This window comes from Lepidothrix coronata, unplaced genomic scaffold (genome assembly GCF_001604755.1).
Source record: "Lepidothrix coronata isolate B3197 unplaced genomic scaffold, Lepidothrix_coronata-1.0 Scaffold22, whole genome shotgun sequence".
Taxonomy (NCBI): Eukaryota; Metazoa; Chordata; class Aves; order Passeriformes; family Pipridae; genus Lepidothrix; species Lepidothrix coronata.
This window is the reverse complement of record NW_016690202.1, coordinates 1,747,593-1,768,505: the sequence shown is the minus strand read 5'-3', so window position 1 is coordinate 1,768,505 and position 20,913 is coordinate 1,747,593. Positions and strand designations below refer to the sequence as shown.

General features: G+C 42.0%; 1 protein-coding gene and 1 pseudogene across 4 annotated transcripts in view; both read right to left on the bottom strand.

Moving 5' to 3' along the window:
* Positions 1 to 904: 904 nt before the first annotated feature.
* Positions 905 to 4,505, bottom strand: LOC108494008 (annotated as a pseudogene).
* The window catches only part of LHFPL2 (lipoma HMGIC fusion partner-like 2), a 120,152-nt gene continuing 103,408 nt past the window's right edge, over positions 4,170 to 20,913 (bottom strand). For 2 of the 4 annotated variants that reach the window (XM_017808096.1, XM_017808097.1), the window contains exons 3-4: positions 19,404 to 20,189; positions 4,170 to 4,813 (exon numbers count right to left, since the gene is read on the bottom strand). In XM_017808096.1, the coding sequence (XP_017663585.1) occupies positions 4,557 to 4,813; positions 19,404 to 19,833 (687 nt within the window). In that variant the 5' untranslated portion in view covers positions 19,834 to 20,189 and the 3' untranslated portion in view covers positions 4,170 to 4,556. Of the gene's footprint in view, positions 4,814 to 19,403; positions 20,190 to 20,520; positions 20,627 to 20,913 lie in introns of those variants that run through there. The other 2 variants (XM_017808098.1, XM_017808099.1) reach the window with 2 other exon arrangements.

Genomic DNA, 20,913 nt, shown 5'->3' with positions numbered 1-20,913 from the left:
ACATGCAATTAATTATATATAAATTTAATACAAGTGGACCCTAGCAACTATGAGAAATAAGTAACCATTCTGACTTTATTCTTTAAACTGTTGAAAACCTTACTCCTGGTTCTGCTGTAGATTGGCTTTGTAGCTTTTCTCTAGTGTTTGCCAAGTCACTGTTGAAAGGTAAGACACACAGTGGCAAACACCATTTTAAAACTCCATGTGTGATCAAGCAATATTTGTTTCACAACCTTTGTTACCCCTTTTCATGAGAAAGGAACTGCAGTGCTTTTGTTGCAAAATGAAACACACTTCTCAGACCTATATTCAATTAGAAAGTCTCGCTAATGCAACTGTATTGTATAACACAGTTACAATTTCACATCACATCCTTTTGATTAGTAAGCAGTAAGAATTGTTAAAGTCAGATGGGAATCTGAACTATATCATTGGGCTGGGATCTTAAATGCTCTTAAAGCTACAATTAAAGCTACCTGGCTGTGGCTCAGCTTGTACAATATGTTCAAATTAAGGTAGTCAGACTCCTGTTAAAAGTTTGAAAACTCACATTTTAATTGAAATTTAGATTAAAAATAAGGCATTAGTTACATCATTCATGCTAACAAATATACATAGTGGTGACTCAAGAACAGAAAAATAGTACCACAAATAAACCATGGCTCAAAAACTACTCTAGCTGGATTGGTGCAGCCACACTTCCTATACAGAGGAGCTGTGGTGTCTATGTGGCTGCCGTGCTCTGCTTTTGTTGGACTCTGTCCTTTCCTTGAGGTAGGCACCAGTGCCCTTGGCTTTCAAGGAAGGACTGAATTCCTTTCCATTTACCACTAGGACATAGGAAACTCTGATGGGGGGTAACAAAGCAAAATGGAAATGATTTAGCTGAAAAAAAAAAATCTCAGAATCCAGAGAACTTTATTAAGTAAAATAGATACAAAGGTGATATAGACAACCTAGAAACAATAGCTCAGTAGCAATGTTTTTTTGCAGTGCTGCATTACAAATAAAGCACATCAAGAAACCTTGCTGAGCCTTTTCAGCTTGTAGAGTGTGGCCAGAGGTGGACACAACTTCACATTGGAAGTGTTTGTATTACATAGATCTGAGTAATTCAAATCAGTCTAAAAGATATTTTTGTTAACTCTTCAAGCCACTTTTACTACTGTTGTATTAATTTTCAGCATCAGTTGATTCTATTGCATTACTCTATATCCACACCACCAAATTCCGGCCACTTCTTCCCTGGGAAGTCCCTTTTCAAATCACTTGTTTAAAAGCAAAAACTAAAGTTAAAAAACAAAAAAGCCCACCACAAAATCTATTCCTGGTATTGCACATCTCACACAAGTTTGTATATATATATATATGTGTGTGTGTGTGTGTGTGTGTATTTACGCACATATATATGTACACACATATATATATTTATATTTAAATATGCTACAGTTAAAGAGGTCTATGGCACTTTATTGAATACAAGTTTAAGAAGTTGATGAAACCACAGATGTTTGAAGAATTCTTCAATACCACAAAAACAAAGTTAAACTGAATTAACTGGCACACAGGTTTGAAAGAATCCACAGCAAATTTTTCTAGATCTATGCAGTGCATGTACATTAAGAAGCAGTTACACTCTGCAGCCCACTCATGAAATCAGTTAAATTAGCTTTAAGCTGATTTTTCTTTCTTTTTTTTTTCTCCCAAAGCTGCTGCTGAGGTGAACTTCAGGAGCAATTTAAACAGCTGTGAAATTTACTGATTGCATCCTCCTGCACATGAAAACCTCATCCAGGAAAAAAAATCTGCAGTATATACCATCTTATCACTTGCTAGAAAAACAGAACCCTGAGAAAAGAAATTCTGATTATATTTATTCTGTATTTCTTCCCAGCCTGTCTTCTGTCTGCAATGTGATGAACATGGGTATTCTTGCAAGTTAGTTGATTATGCTGTTGCAGAGCAAGCTGATAATATACCAGCAACAAGCAGAAAAGCTGGTTCTTCTTGGTTACAAATGCAAACAAAAGCAAAATATGCCACTGAAAATATCTCCTTCGTACTTAAAAAAAAAACCCAAAAATGCACTATTGAAATTTTTTTAAGCATTGTGTAGATCACAGCAGAGGTCAGCTAGTAACGTAAGTGAAGATTGCTCATCGTTTGCGTCTCAGCCAGAGCAGTGTATGCCCTCTATACCTTTGGAAGAACTGACTGATTCTGACTAATCAAGTGCTCAAGCCAAAGCAGCATTTCTCACCCTAATATAGTGTCAAGATTTGTTGGCAGTGGTGACCTGGACATTGGATTGCCACCCACCCAGGAAATCTAAAACAGTAAATCTACTTATTCATTAATTTTTAACTGAGCTATATGCTACTTGTACAACTGCTAGCCCCCCATTTCCCAACAGCAGAGCTTAGCTGGCAGCCAGGCTCCAGCACACGCTCCAGTGGGGGCTCAGGAGGGACGCCTGGAGGACGCCTCACTGGACCCCGGGGACAAGCCCAGTGCATGCCATTCAGGTTGTGGGGGGGTGTGTTTATGAGGCAAAACCAAGGAGACAAACACAGCTGTGGACAGAGTGTGCAGGCTATGATTTTCATCCTTGGGCACTGCTTTGTGCTGGTAATTTTGCTTTGTTAAAATCATGCTTTGTGCAGGCAGTTGGCAGAAATGGTCCCAGACCATAACTTTTGAGGGAGGGTGTGTTTAAAATAAATATTTAAAAGAGAAGTGAATTACCCGTTTTAAACTAGAAGATGGTGGATGTGGGTTGCAGGAGCAGGTGAATGCAGGAAGAGGCTAGATTAAAACAGTCCCTTTCTGCAGATAGGCAAAAGTTGACCTTAATCATTGCACTGTGTCTCAGAAGTCACCTCTGTATCCATCCAGCACATGGTCTGAAGGAGCACTAGGCACAGACAGGCGCAAGCTGGGAGCTGCTCTGTGTGTGCCACAGTGTCCGTAGGGCATGGCAGGTGCTGGAAGAGGGCCCCAACTCTGTGGCTGTTCACCCCTTCCTTGAGGCTGGCCCTGGGCATGTTGTCAGGGCTGCTGAGCAGCTCTGGTGTTGCAAAGGACTTGAGCAGTGTCTTGAAACTGGCTATCTACCTGTACAGTAGCAATGATTTTTTAATACCTATAAATAACTAATGGCACGCTTTAAGGGGCTGACCACACATCAACAAGAATCTCTGCTCCGTATTACACAGTGAAGCAACACTGTCATTTGGATGATGTTAAACTACGTAGAAGTAAGAAGAGGAATCTAAAGTTCACCTAGTATTTCATTAGAACTATTTCTCAGATGAATTATCCCCAATGCTCCTATGGCACAGCTACATTTTTTTTTTTAAATACCTTTCAAACTTGTTTTCCAAAATAGTTCTAGTAAGTGAGGCAACATCACAAGTAACACAACCAACTGCCTTTGAGAAAGGAATGTCATTTGTGCAAGGTCTGTTTAATTTCTGCTGGTTTAATTGGAAAAAGGTCCATACCACACACAATTAAAAAAAAAAAAAAAAGACAAAATCTTCCCAGCCATATAGAGTTTGGCCAGACTTCCTGAAAAATTTTGATTTCCCAAAGACTAATGTGCCTCTGGGTCATGAGACAGACTGATCTGTAGACCGTGAATGAGGTTTCATTGATGACAGAAAAGGAAATATTGCTGAAGTAAAACATGAGATCCACAGCTGTAGGAGAGGCTGTAGCCCAGGTCAGGCTGGTGCCATGGGGAGTTGTCATCTGCTTGGGAGTTCAGAAGTTTTAATAAAGGCTGTAGAAATACTTCAATTTTATCTGAATCAGGTGAGAGGTGAGAGCCAGTGCAACAACAATTTTTCTGTCTAGTCAGTGGAAACAAAATAATTTACCTGCTAAGTAACAAGTGGCACACACCTTGCACTCTTAGGTTTCAAGACAGAGAAACCTGGCAGGGACTTAACTTTCTAAATGCTTAAGGATTGGTGTGCACTGCATCAAGTCAGCTTTGCTCTCTCCAGCATAACTTCCTATCCAGGTTCAGTATCAAAAAGCACCTAAAGGAAAAGTATGGTACCAAATCAGGTGGTAGTGAAGAAATATTCACCAGTGAGGGGAGCCCTTGGAAACAAAACCTCAGTAAAATAGGCTTCTTTTTTGCATAAGAAAAGAAAAAAATGTGCTATCTTTTATTATTTTAAACCCAAATTCTTCAAAGTGACCAGGGTGGGTTAGGCAATCCAATCGATCAGAATTTGTCAGTTATAACAACATTCCTGCTATATACAGGTGTTTACTCACATCCCCAGTCAGATCAATGTATTCCACTGTGTCCTGATCACAGAATGAAACTAAAAATATCCCCAAGTATTTACATTCTGCTTTCTTGGGATCCTTTCTCTGATCCCCATTGCCCAGCAAGGAAGAAAGACCCTTTCAGTAGTTCGGGGCTGGAATGCATGGGGCTCAGTCACACAAATGGTAAAAACAGGTAAGTGGATCTGCTTGTCCAGTCAATGGAAAGCAGATAAAGATCCAGACGCTGGTATTTTCCCCCACTGTAGTTAAAGGAGGCAGATAAGGTTTTTTCCTTCTTCTATTTCTTCTTGCACTTTGTCACTGGACGTGGCTATTTCAGCTTGCGCCGAGAAGACTGCACAGATGAACGTCAGAACAGTGCCACCGATGGCTGTGTAGAAAGCCCAGCCCAAGGAGCAGTCTCCTAGTTTGTAAGCAGAAGCATAAGGTCCACAATAGCTTATTGCTTTCTGGCATCCCCAACCTGCAGGGTAAAGTATCAAGCCTAAGATAAGGAAGAGCCCTATAAATAAAAACAGAAAGAAGTTTAACAAACAGTCAGTTTAACACCAAATGCAGCACATGTAGTAATGGTCACTACCCACTCCTAAGTACCATGATTAGGAGAAAACTGCTCCTCCTTTACTGATTGTTCCCTGCCATATGCCATGCAGCCTTTTAACTGAATTTGGAGTTACCCTGTGGTTTATCTTGTGAAAGGCTTATTTTATATGATAATGGCCTAGTACCACAAGTAGTTCCTAGTTCACTTTTCTAGTGATGCAGGAGCAAAAGCCTCAACTCCCATCTTACTGAACTGCCTGAACACCCTGCTGCACCTCAGTTTGGAACTGAGAAGCTCAGACTAGATGTTTTACTCATCTGATTGTCTCTCCTGTTCACAGTTTTCTCTGTGAGGACCAGTCTCTAAGCAGTGAAGGACTTAATTAAAGAAATTACAAGTCACCTTAGTGTCCCTGCACATATAATGTCTGACAGGAGATTTAATCAAAATGCCTAATATGCTAGTGGCTAAAGTGCTTTCTTAGGGGCCTGCTAAAAAAAAAAATCACAGTGAATTAAATACACATCTCCCTCGTACAAGGTATGTAGGAAGGAGCTAAACATCAGGACAGCTCACAGCTATCAAAATTTGGTTTCTGTTTTCCTTGAAATTTTACTTAGAAGAACAGGAAGAATTCAAAAAAACAGTTTTTGCTTAAACACAACCAGTTTATCCAGAAAATTAATACAGCCTTTCAGATCCCCAAAATATTTCTGATTAACTTGTCCCACACTGTAAAACCCTTTATTCAAACTGGCATCTTGACGAAAATAGCTGCTAAAAGTGCTGCCACCTTCTAGAAGTGGGCAGAAAGTTATGTGCTATACTAAGAGATTACCAAGAACAGCTCTGAAGACTTGTTCACATCTTCTTCCATTCAGTTAGGTTTCCTGCAGTACATTATGTTTCCTTAATTTTTTGTTCAAAGAAATTCAGCCAGATGCAAGAAATCTTCCTTACTGAGAACAAAAAGGTGGGTCCTAGCTAGTAAGCAGCTAATTTATGCAAACCACAAAAAACATCATCCAACTGTCTAAAATCAATGTCTATGAATGCCAGACACTTCACAAAAGAAATTCCTTCCTCCAGCATTTTTCTAATGATGACACAACACCATGGACATGAATGACCTAAATTCTTTGGGGCAGCATAATCCATTAGTGAGTGATATCCATTCTCTGTGAAGGGATTTCATCACTGCCTACATTTAAGAACTAATGACAACTTTTATGCAGTGTTTCCTGGCTGGTTGGCCAAACTACATTAAATATAAAGTATTGCTTTATCTTGGACAGACCTGCATAAGCTGTGCGTTCATCCTGCTGAGCCCTTCAGCCATTTCAGACTAAACACCAGCAGTTTCTTCTTCTCTGTTCTTCACTATTTCCTGTTCTGTGCAACCAGCATGACCACACTATGTATCTTTCTGACTGTACATTGATTTGGGCCAGTTGCCATTTTCTCTAAAGATCACAAGCCCTTTGGTAGGTAAAAACCAACATCACTGAATTAAGAAGCTGGATCTGAAATGCCAATGCAGCTGCTGCCAACGAGAAAGTTTTTCAAGTTTACCTCTCCATCATTCACAAACCTAAAGCCCATGTTTAACAGCAAACCTGCCTTTAGGGCTGAGTCAGAAACAGGACCAAGAAGATATATCCATTTCTTTTTACCAAAACTAGAGCACTGAGCAACTCCTGAAAGCTACTGATTCATGGTATGTATGCTCCAAGCTGAAAAGCCATTACCCAAAACTCAGCCCCTCAAAAGGCTGCAGCAGCTCTGCCTAAATGTAGCCATCAGGATTTTACTGACTTGGAACTTTTTTTTAAAAAGTACAGAAAATTCCTGGAGAAATACTGACTACAGCCCATAATTTCACAGAATCACAGAATCATTTAGTTTGGAAAAGACCTCTGAGATCATTGAGTCCAACCTTTGAACAAATACTGCCTACTAGACCATGGCACTACATGCCATGTCGAGTCCTTTCTTAAACACCCAGCATGATAATAATAATTAAAAAAAAAGTAATATTTTCACTACCAAACCTCCTTTCTGCAAGTCCCATTTCAGGGCAGACAGAAAGCTTCTCATGTGCCTCTTAGCACAATCACTAGTATTTATCATTTTTTATTTAATTAATAACTAGTTCTTCCTGCTTGCCAGGAAAAGTGAACAAATATTATTCCATTAAGCCAATTCAACATACCCACAACAGCAATGCACTCTGATTTCATGGTAATAGCAAGTGGAGAGGCACAGGCTTCTCATAACATATCTCAATGCTCAAATACTCAAAGCAATGGCTGAGCTGTGCAGGGTCCCTTCCTGACTCTCCCAACCTGCCCAGAAAGTAGTGCTCGATTAAAGAAGCTTTTTCTCTTTCTTCACAGTAACTACAGAAGAGACAGTCACAGGCTGCAGAGCTTATCTTAATGACTCCTGCAGTTTGAACAAAACAGACAGATGACGCTTTACCACCCACCAGCAGAGCAAACCATTGCTTACATTAGAAGCCAGTAAATCAAAGCATTTAACTGTTCAACTACCTGCAATCAGAAATGCCTGAAAAAGAACCATCTCTCTGTTCCTGGGAACATGGATGCAGAGGGATGAGAAGGAAAAAATGGCATGTGGAAAGAACAAAGTAAGACATAGCAGGGGCAGGAGAGATTGTGATGCTACTTGGAAAGTCTTGTTCTGCTTTTAAATAGGCGCAATGGTTAAATGCGATGGGAATAGCTCGTCAGTCTCTGTGCTCTTCCACCCCTAAGGAGCACTGCACAGCCATTTCACGCAACACAAAAAAGCCAGAGGGCTGCTTCTACAGATAACACTGTAGCCTTGATCTAGATCAAACACATGTACAAACAGCTGCTAAGCTGAGCAAAAACCACTTAGAGGCCAGTCAGTGGTGAGATGATCCACAAGGGGAAAAAACACTGTAAATTCTCAGCGCTGATTACTCATACCACTGTCCATGGGGCAGAGCCTGACCAGGCCCGTTACATCTCATTGCTTCCTTGACAGAAGTTTAAGCCTAACTGCGTAAAACCCTGCCTTTCTGTAGCTGCTGTTTAGCCCCTGGGACTCTCCTGCATGCAGCTCTCTTGCTTTGGTTATTTATTTGCATTACCACACAACCTGGGATCTGTGCTCGCAGTTTCTGCCTCCAGACAATCTGCTTTTCAGACAAGACACACGGAGATGGAGCACAGGGCACAAGTGTGATAACCCTGAACAGGATACCAACAATAACCTCATCAAATCCATAGCCTGCTGGTTACCAAGTGTTTCTCTTACAGCTTCTGTAACAAGAGAGTCTTAAGAAAAATGTGGAAGGAAGAGAAAGAGATTTTCAGTTGTTTGTGGACAGCACAAACCAGCAAGTGGTCTCTCGGTTTTGTTTTTTGAAGAATCCCTTGAGAAAGATGGAGGTGGGCACTGGACGGGCTGCACAGAGCCAGAAGTAAAGTATCTCGCCCATGAATGAAACACAGCAGAGAGCATGGCCTGGAGGCCAGGCTTACAAGGGGCTGGAAAGGGGAGCCAAGCGTACATTTGTTCCATCAAGGCAAAAGAACACAAGACCAGCTTCTAATACAATCTATAGATTTGTGTATAAAATAATATAATCATAGAATACTAGGTTGGAAAGGGACCTGAAGGATCATCTGGTCCAGCCTTTCTTGGTAGAAGCATGGTCTAGACAAAGATGGCCCAGCACCCTCTCCAGCTGAACCTTAAAAGTGTCCAACATTACAGAATACACTTCCCTGGGGAGATTAGTCCAATGGCTGATCATTCTCATTGTGAACAATTTCCCTCTGGTGTCCAATTAGAATCTTGCCAGCAGTAACTTGTACCCAACACTTCTCATCTTTTACGTATGACTCCTTGTAAAAAGGGAGTCTCCATCTTCTCTGTAGCCATTTGTTAAATACTAGAACATGGGGATAAGGTCTCCTGTAAGCCTTCCTTTCTCAAGGCTGAACAAACCCAGTTCTCTCAGCTGTTCATCACATGGCAGGCTTCCTAGGCCTCCGATCATCTTTTGTGGCCCTTCTCCAGATCATCTCCAGCCTGTCCACATCTTTTTTGTATAGCAGGCACCAAAACTGAACACAGTATTCCAGGTGACACCTGAAAAGCACTGATTAGAGTGGGATAATGATTTCTTCATCTCTGCTGGTGATGCCCTTCATCCCACCCAGCATCCTGTCACCTTGCTGTACCACAGCAGCACGCAGTCCCTCACACTGAGCTTTGTCCACCAGGACCCCCAGTGCCTTCCTCCAGAGCTGCTCCCTAAAAGGGTAGATCCCAGCCCATGCTGCACTCCTGGATTATGCTTTTCCAGGGGGAAAAGCATACTTACACTTCTCCTTGTTGAGCTTCATAAGGTTCTTGTTAGCCTACTCTTCCAGCCTATCAAGGTCTTCCTGCAGGATGCTTCTCCCTTCCCAGGTGCCCACTTCCCCACTCAGTTTAGTCTCATCAGAAAACTTTGTCTTTATCCTATCTTCCAGATCACTTACAAAGACATTAAATAGCATTGGGCCCCATACTGATCCCTGAGGGACACCAATTGTGATTTGTGGTAAAAGTTGCTCTCTGGATTGATTAACTATTATAATTCTCAAGTTACTTGAGTGTCATTCACTTTTTCTTGCACTTGATTAATTCAAATATTAATTCTGTAGTTAGTCTGTATTGCTCAGCATTCTAAGCCATTTAATGATATAAATTAAGATTAAAGCAATTAAGTTTTTGTTAGCCATAGCAGTACAAAGCTCAGTTTTGTGTTGTATGATTTTATGTCAGCAGAATCTGATAAAGCAACAACTACCTCCTGTTGACAATTTGCCTTGAGACATATCGGGTGGGAGGACAGTAAATGTTAATGATAGACATTTCTTTTTCTAATAAATCAGATTTTGCTATTGTCCCTCTGTCTTTGAAGAGAAGCTTTGAACAGAAGCCAATGTTCAAGAGATGGAACAGAGAACACAAACTGAGTGCTGTGTCTGAAGAAAAGTTTTCTGCAAGGAATCCTTTCAGTTCTTCATGCTGCTGTACAGTAAATTATATTTAATTTACAGCTAATCTACCTGCGGAATTTTTGCTGTTTGTTCACCCTACTGAGAGAAACAAATTCACTTTGAAAACATTACAAGCTGTTTTCCAGTGTGCTCCTCTACAGGCTCACAGAGCTCGGGCTTGCTCTGTTCTAGATTTAACCCCTTCTCTAAGCACAGCTGCACTCCCAAGAGTGCAGCTTCTGCTGTACACATACTTTTGTTCCTACTTCTTAATTATCTCTATCCCACTTTTTGAAATCAGTATGATAATTTTTCATAATTACATTTTCTTTTTTGTTATTTGTTGCCAGTTCTCAGTTACCTTTCTTCTTGGGATTCCTTAAAACAGAGGTCTGAAAGAATGCCACAAAATGTTGTCAGATGCCTAGGAATGACAACACAAACTATTCAAATTACCTTTTTTTATCCAGAGACCTCATCTCTACCCCTTTGGTGTAAGTCTGTCAGCAGAGAACATTTTCCCATATTTCATTGAAGGCAATTTGGTCACATAACCTTTTATTATCAGGCCATAATTACTCGTTTTCAAAAAGAAGCCTTTATGAGATTTAGATTTTAATGTCATTATTAGTTTATTTCCAGATTACAACAGCCTATTAAACATCAGGCCTTCTATACTAAAACGATGTCTCCTCAAACACTAAAGTAAAACATTACAGCACACTGAATATCAATATCAATAGACTGCATCACTGTGCAACAATGTTTTTGAAGACAGTTCAGTAGTGCTTTTCCTTTTTTTTTTTGTATTTGTGCACCAAGAACTTTTCCCCTTTTAAGGGCCTGCACCTGCATCAAGCAATTGCTCCTGGTTTTTATACACTGCAGTAGTGCTGCCAAGTCAACACTGTGAAAAACCAACAGACCAGTCTATTGTTGTGGGCATTTGTACACCACATTATGTGCTGGGGTCAGATCTGAGTAAAAGCTTTTTCATTCCAACCCTGGAAGCAACCCTTGAGGCAGGAGTTAGGCAGATGCTTATTTACTAAGTGAAGGCATGCTATTTAATTTTGACAGTCTCCTGTGCAGCTGCTGTTCTGCCATATTAAACAACAGTATATACTAACAAAGCCAATTTCCATTGCAAAGCCTCAAACTATCTACTCATTTCCCAGCAAGATAGTAAAAAAAAGCTTTTAAATAGTGCTGAAGAAACAGGAAATTAAGCAGCTGTGATCAATGAGGTGGCACTGCAACAGGCTCCCATGGAGCAGCACAACTGAGCAACAACATTTTAAGGGAGGAAGAGAAAAAGGGTAAAGGCAGGGAGGGACTAACCTTGCAGTGCAGTGCAGGTGGACCTCAACCCCAGTGACAGTGATCCTGATTGTCTTCATCTTCTGAGCAACCACAGAAGATTAAGACACAGCCCGGGGACACTGCATCAGCCAGGTGCCCTGCCTTTTATTACTCATATTTCCGTATGTCAGTATGCTACCTGAACAATTTCAGGTGTTAAATATATCTACAAATGTACTGCTCTAGCTTAAGTCAAGGAGGCTTTCACATACACAAACTTTCCCTGACAAACTCTGCAGTGATACTACCAGGTCACTATTTGTGCACTTTTGATCACTTTACCCACTGACCGACAAGCAAAGTGATGGCCTCCAACTCAGCAGCTGCACAACAGACACCTTCAGCCCTGTAAAATGATTCAGTAATACCATTTTGATCAGATGAGAGCTCACGAGGTGGGCTCAGGCCATCTGACATGGTGGTCCCACCACTCCACATTGGCTATAGGAAAAGCACCAGGGTATTGCTGAGATGCTGAATGGAGCATTGTGACAGTACCCACAGCACAGGGCACAGACCTGCCTCTGCAGTTGCTCTCTATTCCCCTGGATGGCTGCCAGATCCATCAAATGCAAGCAGCTGACCAGAGGTAAGTAAGTCTTTGCCCCAAAAGAGGGGAGACTCTGCACGCTCTAGTGCCTTGGAGATGGCCTCTGGCCTGCTTGGAAATGCTGCAGATCCAACAAAGGAAAAATTCATAACCTTAAGAAGATTAATGCCTTAAAAGCCTACCTGGACACCACAATCAGTGCAGATTCATACAAGCAGAGATGATTTGGCCTAAGTTAGAAGCATGGGTGTTGAGGATGCGGGCTGCCAGCAGGCAAGGTCCATACCTTCATACCTGGAGTCACTGCAGATGACTCTCCCATATACAGATTTCAGTGTATCTGGGATACCCTAAGCTAAGGTAGGAGAATCAATAATTTAAAACTATAACTAGGTGATGGCTCAAAACCTGCACAGAGTTTTTTCTCCCCTCTAAAATTGTCTTAGGATGATATAAGGGTGTTCAGTTACCAGAAGAAAAAGCAGTTCCCTAACCACGGCCTTCACCAAGATGAGGAAGAGGGTAAGATCCCTACTCTCACATTTCTTTTCCCAAGTATTATGCAAATCAAAGATGCTCATACATAACCAAACTTATGCAAACATATGCAAACGACTGATGACATTACCGGTGTTGGCCTCTGGAAACAGTGATAGGAGTACAGTGCAGGGAACTACTGGTGGAACACTCAACTACTGTGTTTTACTGAGAAAGCCAAAAAAATAAGTCTGTTTATCAGCTTGATACAGGTTGCTTTAACAGAAAAACATAGGGCGGTTCCTGTGTGATGGATGTCAACCCAGCAGTTAAGTCAAAACAAAGCACCCTATAGGGGAACAGCCTAATGCTTTCAAGTTTTCAGCAATGCAGAGGTAAACAAACACTGTCCACTCATAGGGCCATCGCTCAGGCAGAGCCACCTCTCACATTTTACCTTAAAAGCCAATAAACATTGAGTATTTTTAATCTATGCTGACCAAATAAAAGGCTCCCTCTAATTTGCTAAATGAGAAATTCAGTTGTGGATGGTAAATTCGGGAGGTTCCTGAGTCAGGGAAGGAAATATTAGGCCAAGTCAATTACTCTGTCCATGAAAGAAACAGAGGAGAAGACCCAATACATTTCACACCATTCACCATAACCTTTTCCACTGCTGTTAAACCAGTGAGTGTCATGTCTTTCAAACCAACTAATGCTTGTGCTGAATTATCAGAAATGGAATGAAAAATTACCACAGCTCAGTAAGGGAGGACAAAGCAACAACCTGCCTCAACTCAAGCAGAGGTAAAAGGGATGCAAGTCATCCTTTTCACAGCATTACATTTCCTCAATACCAATCTCGCAGTACAAACAAAACCTCAGGGATGCAGGGGTGGTACTGAGGAGCTGCAGAGGAACTAAGGCTCAGCCAGAAGAAAGAGGCAAAGGGGGATGCAGGAAGGGGAGAATTTCATGTGGCTTCATTAGTTGTACAATAGCAGAGTGCAGGGTATCTGTACTGGGGAAGGAAGCAAAACTCAAAGTCACAGATTTCCTCACTACCACACTAGGACCACCAAAGACAAGAGCTAAGTGAAAGTTAGACCCCTGTCTTAGAAGAGCTCCTTTCATCTTTTGTCTTGTGTTTCAGTAAAAAACACAGCATTTGCTGAGTTTGAATATTTTCCTAGTGTTTGCATCCTTTATACAAACAACAGCATCTGTCTTGGCTCTGACGCCTGGAAGCAAAAATCTGACAGAAGCGGCAGCCCTGCCACCATCCCGCCATCCCCTGGCCTCTCTCGGTCACCAGCACTCTTTCCCACATCACCAGGGCGGGGATGTAAAGAAATGCACAGCATCTCACCTATGCTGGTAGAGGTAAGGAACCTCAGTGCGCACATGTGCCACAGTAAAATGTTTCTCAGTGGGTAGTGTGCAAGTCCCCCTTAAGGGCTGTTGGATGGAAGAGATCTATGCTTGCCAAGAGAATCAGTTGCCAAACTTGATCACTGAAAACATGAAATTTTTGTTTATTTTTCTATTCATTTTAATCTGCTGTGTGTCTACTGGTTCCCAAGTGCTCACCTTGATAGTGCAGGAAATGAGTTGACCAACAAATCTAAAAAAAATACTGAAATCTTAATTTTATTTCTTTGAAGTTACTAATGCTCTCCCTCAGGCTCAATAGCAATTTAGCACTTGAATTCAATTTTCCTTCCCTGGTATATTCCAATGCAGTAGTCCCCTTTGCTTGAACTTTCAGCAGCCAAGTGCGTATTAGACGTCATGCTGGCATTTGGCCATATAGGTTACAGGAAGCACTATACCGCAGACAGCAAAAGCAGTTCAGACTATCACGATTTCCATTAGAAATCCCTCTCCCCTCCCTTTTTTCTTTCTTCCCACCCCAAGAATTCCGAATTCTGGCATCAGAAAAGAAAAACTCTGAGCTGAATCCAAAGAGGAAATATGCTTTTTGAAAAATGCATGCTCTGCATTTTAGAAAGACAAACAAGAAGCTTCCTTGCCTTCGAGGGCAAAACCATTCTTGCTATGCTCTACTGCTGCTTGGGCTCTCTGTCTGCTCAACAGCTTCTGTAGCCTGCAGGCAACATGAGCTCAAAACGTGTTTTTTTCCTTGCTCGCCAATTTGCCCCTTTCTCAGACAAAATAATGCCTTTTTACAGCATGATGCAACCTACAACCAAATATCCTAAACTATGCTGCAACTATCACAACCTTTCATGTTATGATCTGATCCTCAAAGAGTTATAGCAGCCTCATGTCGCTTCCGCCACAGCTTGTGTCTTCTGCTTTTTCTACTCTCTCTGATGAAAGGTCTGGCTGACCTCCTGCTTCCTGCTCTGCAATTCCCAATGGCCTCATTATGTTCCAGCAGCCAGGATTGTGCAGTTCCATGGCTGCACACACCTTGAGCCCACCCTGTGCAGCTGGATCCTACTTCATCCACCTTCAGAAGCAGCTCTACATCCTCATTCCCTTCAGATGTTTCCCATCCCACTCTGCTCAGGTCATCTTCCTAATAATCCAGCCTCCCAAAATGAAAATGATACCCTGTAAGTATAACAGGCTGAACTATTTCTCAGTGCAAGAGATGTGAAACAAACTATTTCAGCAGGAAAGATAGATTGTTACACACAGCTGGCTTTGAACTGAATTTCACCTCTTCATTTTAGAAAATTGTGGAGAAGTTTCCTTGCATTTGACGGTAAAGCTGCACTCCTGGCACTGAATTATTGCCAAGGTACTGCTGCAGATTCTGATGGAGGAACCCCCCAAGATGCCACAGAAGGGAACAGGAGAAGACATGAACAGTAAACAGGGAAATAATGGAAAGGTCAGAAGAATGAACCTTGGGATGAAAGCTTGGGAGACACCTGAGAAGAGAAAGTACTGTGGAAGAGACTTCATTGCTTGGAGCAGGACATGTGTAAGGGGAAAAAGCAAGCCTCTCAGATCCTGGAAAGAAAAAAGCTGAGTCATCCCCCAGCAATGCTGGAAGAGAAATTGCTGAGGTGACAGAGGGAGGCACAAAGCTGCAGCATCTAGGCCCAAGCAGACAGACTTCTCCCAGTCTGCCTGCAGCAGCCTTGGAAAACAGCTTTGGCTGACTGGATGTCTACCTGGTAAAGACGTAACTGGCAGTGGCACAGCCACCTAAGCCACAAGACAGCAAAATGCATCCATGCATTCACCTGAGTAAACCAGAGACACCTCTCAGTGTGCAGCTGGGAAACAGCTGGTTTTCTGACTGATGCAATCCAATTTTTACAGGCTTTTATTTCCCCCGAAACCAGTTTAGTCAAGTTTGAGCTAGGAGACAGTCGACGGTGAGCAGAGGAAGAGACGAGAAGGGGCTGACCTGTGAGAGGCCTCCCAGATGAAGCCCTCAGCACCCCGGAAAGACTTTAAAGAGGAGCTATTTTATTGCCTTTTGGTAAATGTGCTCCAGCATGGCAAAGCAGGAGTAAAAGAAGCTGAACTCCCAAACCCATTCACCTTCCTGACATGTCAGCAACCTTTCCCCACCACTCTCCCCAAGGCCTTTTTAGGCACATGGTGTCGAGCTTCCCACAATCAAACACAGGGGCCTGCTCAAGTTCTGTGGCTGACACAATATTTGTGCAGCTAATTTAGCTTCCACCCAGGCATGTAGTCAGGGTGCTGCTGGCAGGTTGGGCTCACCTGCAAGTCCGGCAGCTGCTGGCTGTGGGGAGGGTCCTGCCCACCCGGCCACAACACAGGTTAAAAAAAGAAGCCAAGAAAATTGTTGATTATGAACTTCATAAACTATCCAAGATGGAAGCTGAACCTTGTTTAGGCTCTGTCCTAAGCTCACCCCGCCCTCCTCTGAGGCTAGGTTATGTTTAGATTATATTACTTAGTACTAAAGTACACCAGCCCAAATAAGACTTCTAAACACATATGCAACTACACTATATGCATACCAAGGTATGTCAATAGGAGATAATTAATTATTTATTTCCTATAACTACATGATTACTGTGAAAATTTACTTTGGATTGATTCTTGTCAGGTAATAACATCCTGCCTCTTCTAGCCTCTACATTTCAAGTGATTCATGGACTGTAAAAATAGAATACTGTCCCCAAAAAGACATACAAATGAAAGTCTGGGTGGACTTCTTGCTGCTGAGTAGTAATTATCTATTCAATTACATGGCTCCATTCTCTGCACTCTTTAATACAGAAAAAAGATGCTTTTCCAGATGAAACAATCCTCAAATGTCTCCAAAACCAGAGCTACTGATTACTGTTTCTCCAGCTGCAGAATGAAAGGTACTGCAATCTGAAAGTAAGTGGTAGAAAATCTTGCTCTACAACAAAGGAATTACAGGAGTTTAAACAAGAGCCATATTTTCTTCCTTTATAGCTTTGTATTTCTCATTTTCTGCCACAAAAAAAAAGTCCTAATGGACCAGATATGTGCATGGCTTCTTCCAGTTGGTCTAAATAAGGGTTTGCATGTTTGTCCAAGGGCCATAACAGAAGAGATGTTGCTTTCTGTTCTGTAATTTCACCGTAGGCATCATCCAGGTCACAACCAATCTTGCCACACTGGAAAGATACATCCGGTGTCTGTTATTGTTTTTTCATGATGAATTTCAGGAATAAATTAACTTGTTGTATGTTTCTAATTATATTAAAACTCCACTGCAAAGATACAGAGATTTTAAATGAGATTAAATCTGCAAGATCCTGAGTTCCTGTAGATGACTCTACAGATGCAGAGTCTACAGACTCTGTAGATGAGTGCATCTCATCTTTGAAAAGGAGATGTTTGACATACTTGCAAATATTGGACTGACATGAACTGATTAACAAAATTCTTTTGTGAATTCTTCTCCTATGCTTATTAAAAACATCATTGTTCACATTTGAAAGAATGATGTTATGCTTAAAATGATTAAGGCAGGGTTGTATCTTGTTTTCTGGTCAGGGCATTAGTTTAGCTATCATAATCCCTGTATGGTTTAAACATGCTGACAACTGTCCCTCTTGATCAACTTGCTTAAACATTTTTCAAAACTCAGAACTGAGAAACCTGAAATTAACAACCATTATAAGTCATAACGAAAATAATTGCAACTAAGTAAGCAGATGCTGTAATGCTACTGGCACAAAATTAGCAGTGGACCCAAGAAAACTAATCGTTACAAAATGAGTTGTGAGCCACAAGACGCCTGGCTGCAAATGTTGGCAGGCGTACTTCTCATAGCAACGGTTTCAGTAATGTGACCTTTCTATTACCCAGTTTCATGCTGTGTCATTTATCCGAATTATAAGAAGTGCTTCTATCAGTACAGCTCAAGAAGGACTGATCTATCCCTTAACACGTAAGAAATGCTTTGTCAACTGTATTGTTCAATCCTTTCGGCCTCAAGTCCCATTACAGGTGCAGCTGGATAGATAATAAAACATAAAACTCTTTGCATGTATTTTCTCACAAATACATGGTCTACAGAACACCAAGATACAAGAATCTACTTCCTGCTCGTCCGATACGATAGACTAGGTGTTTTGAGATGGTATCAGAGTTGCAAGTAAAGCTATCTTTTCAACAGAGCCAAGTCAGACATGCCAAAGATCTACTTATGCTGCTAAGCAATCTCTTCCATACAAATACCCCTCCAGCAGAAAAGAACCAATAATTGTATATCCTGAAAAAATGGTTTCATGGATTATTTCTGAAGTATAGTGTAGGAAAGCAAGGAGCTAACAACTTCCTCTGGCTTAATCTGCACTGCCAAGCTGTTTCCTTGTCATACTGGTTCTGGTAAATTCTGTAAACCAGGAGTGATTACAGAAAACTCGTCATGTTTATCTAAAGGACAAACAATATGCTACTTGTATGCCATCATGTGAACAGAAGAATCTTTAGCCAATTTAGGGACCTAATCCTGCTCTGAAGCACAAACCTCACACTGTGGGTGACATGAAGTAAGTGTTACACTTTTATACTGAATTCACATGAAGCAGACAATGGTAAGAGCTGCCATGCTAGTGCTTCAGATGCCAGCATCAGCCAGTTTGTGGCCTGTAACACTGGCTCTGGAGGGTTGCAGCAGTCAGTAAATTCAGTTTTCACCTACTTCTCCATGTGTGTTTAGAGTAAGATTAATTTAGGTCTCAACCAAGAAATGAAGCCAACCAGCTTCATAAAGCTCTGAATACCTATCATTACACCTCCTGTCTAGGTACAGTCATCACAGACATATTTGGCCACCTCAGTGGAGGTGAGAAGAGGGAAAGCTGGATTCATATTTAAAGCAACCAAGTTAAAACTCCTAATTTTTGTTGTAATGAAATAATTTTGTGAGTTGAAAGCATCTGCTTGAGAGCACCACCAAAAGAGAAAGAGGAAGTGTCCCTGCTCATTCCCTCCTTCTTTACAGTCTCTGAGGGCTCCCTGAGATAGGGAAGATGACCACACACACAGAGCACAAACGATAAAACCCTGTGTATGAGACAGGTTCTCCCCATGCTTGCTGGCAACTACAGAAAGCTGAATACTTCTCTAACTAGCGCTGTCCAGGGTTGGTTTGCTAACAGTCATTTAATCTTTGTAAAATCTAGGGGTTTAAGCAGAAACACCAAATCTCTAGAACAAATTCATCTTTTCAGGCAAAGCACAGCTGATCCTCTGACAGTGAAAAGATAAGCTTAGTGGACTGTGTAACTACAACTGAACAATAAGCTGGCTAAAGGAGGGTTTATCACAAGGTTATCACTTGTCAGCTTTGAAGGAGGCTGCTCAGCATGAAATGCTGCAGGAACTGGGTGTGCAACTACTGGCAGTTCTTAGTCCTAGGGTAGTATTTACTCTCACCACAGCCATGAAGCCTCTGAGACACTGAGGGAACTGCCTTCTGTCCATGGAAAAATTACTAAAGTAGAGAGAGGGAGACAGACTGCCTTAACGTGAGTATTAACTTTGTTCTCTGCTGGTAACAAAAGAGAGAAGTTTTTGTAACTGAAAGAAATCAGAGGGGGAAAAAATGAACAGCATTTCTTCGTCTGAATAGCCCCAAAATTAAAAATGTTAGTTGTTCTCAAAGTGCACATACCTGCAATCCCTTGTAGCAGCCCACAGACATTAAAAATGCTTTTCTTCATAATACTCTGCACACACATAGTAAAGACAGACACAAATGCCACGGTACAGAGAATCATGATTCCCATGGCCAGGAAAATAGCGGTCGCCTGCCAGAACCCACTGGCAATCTCACTGAAGTTTTCAGCGTAAGGACCACAAAGCGTGTCTCGTCTAGAAAACTGCATGTGGGAGATTCTGGTGCAGCGCCCGTAGATGCCCAGAGTTGGATGGTAAGGCTCCTGCGATCCCCCTGTTCTGTTGTCCACATCCTCGGAGCTTGAAGGCTTTGCTTTCCCAATCAGCCAGTCTGCGCTCATGAAGGCAATGAGCTCTGCAAAAGCCACCACGATACTCAGGAGAGTCCATAGCATTGACCGACACGTTACAATGACATGACACATATTGATGTCCAGTGCTTGTGATCAGTGCAGCAGACAGTCTTAAAATCCAGGCACTGGGGGGAAAAATTAAATTAAAAAAGGAAAAAAGGACCCTAGGAAAACTACTATGTCTGCTCTGGCTACTCTTTCAACTCTCTCACAAAGGCCAAGACGAAGCTTCTCAGAAGAAAAAATGAACAGCCTCAAGTTTTGCAAGCAGTGCAGTCATTTGTTCTTTCTGTTTAATTCCTCCTTTTTTCCTTCCGGGATGCTGAGCTCTGAAATACAGTTTTCTTTCTTAATATTCATACTGGCATATGACACTGCAGGCTGGTGGGAGAGGCTGCAAGGACTGCGCACTGTTCGACATCACACACCTACAAGAAAAAAGAGAAAACACATCTGCAGTGAGAGAAAAGTCATTTCCACCTCCACAAAGAGCCAAGATCCGGCACAAATCCACATCAACATATGAAAGCTCTAACAAGGGCACATCAAACAGCTTGCTGGAAACCTCCCTGGTTTCTCCCGGGGGAGTAATTAATCTCCCCCCCACCACTGCCAATACTTATACTTACAGTATCTGCTGTGCCCTATCCCACTGCGGGTGTTTGTCAAGCACTTTGCAAGCAAAGGTCTCAGTAACACTCAGCGGTCCCACCCATTCCTACCACCACACCCCCATCATCATCTTCTCCTCAAAATTACCAAGGGTGCTGGCAGTCATCCAGCAAAATGTTAGGACACGTTTAAGCAGTTTCCCAGATGTGCAGCTCCTGCCTTCAGTTTGGGGAGGTGGCATGGCATGCCTCCGGGACGGAAGCTGGACACAGCTCCATATGCCATTAGCACCTGGGTGCAAAGGGCAATAAAGGAACCTTGTTCCAACCTTCTGGGTTTCTGCTGACGACAGCTGAGCCAGCCCCGCCTCAAGAGCAGGTGAACAGGATTGCAGCTGAGGACAGTCCACCCTGTGATGTGGTGACCCCTTTGAAGCCTAGATTTTGCAGGAGCAGTGCTTCTTGGGTTCTGTATCCAGGTTTCTCACACACCTCATCTTGAACTGATACCAATGCAGGCAGCCTCTGGTGAGTGGTTTAC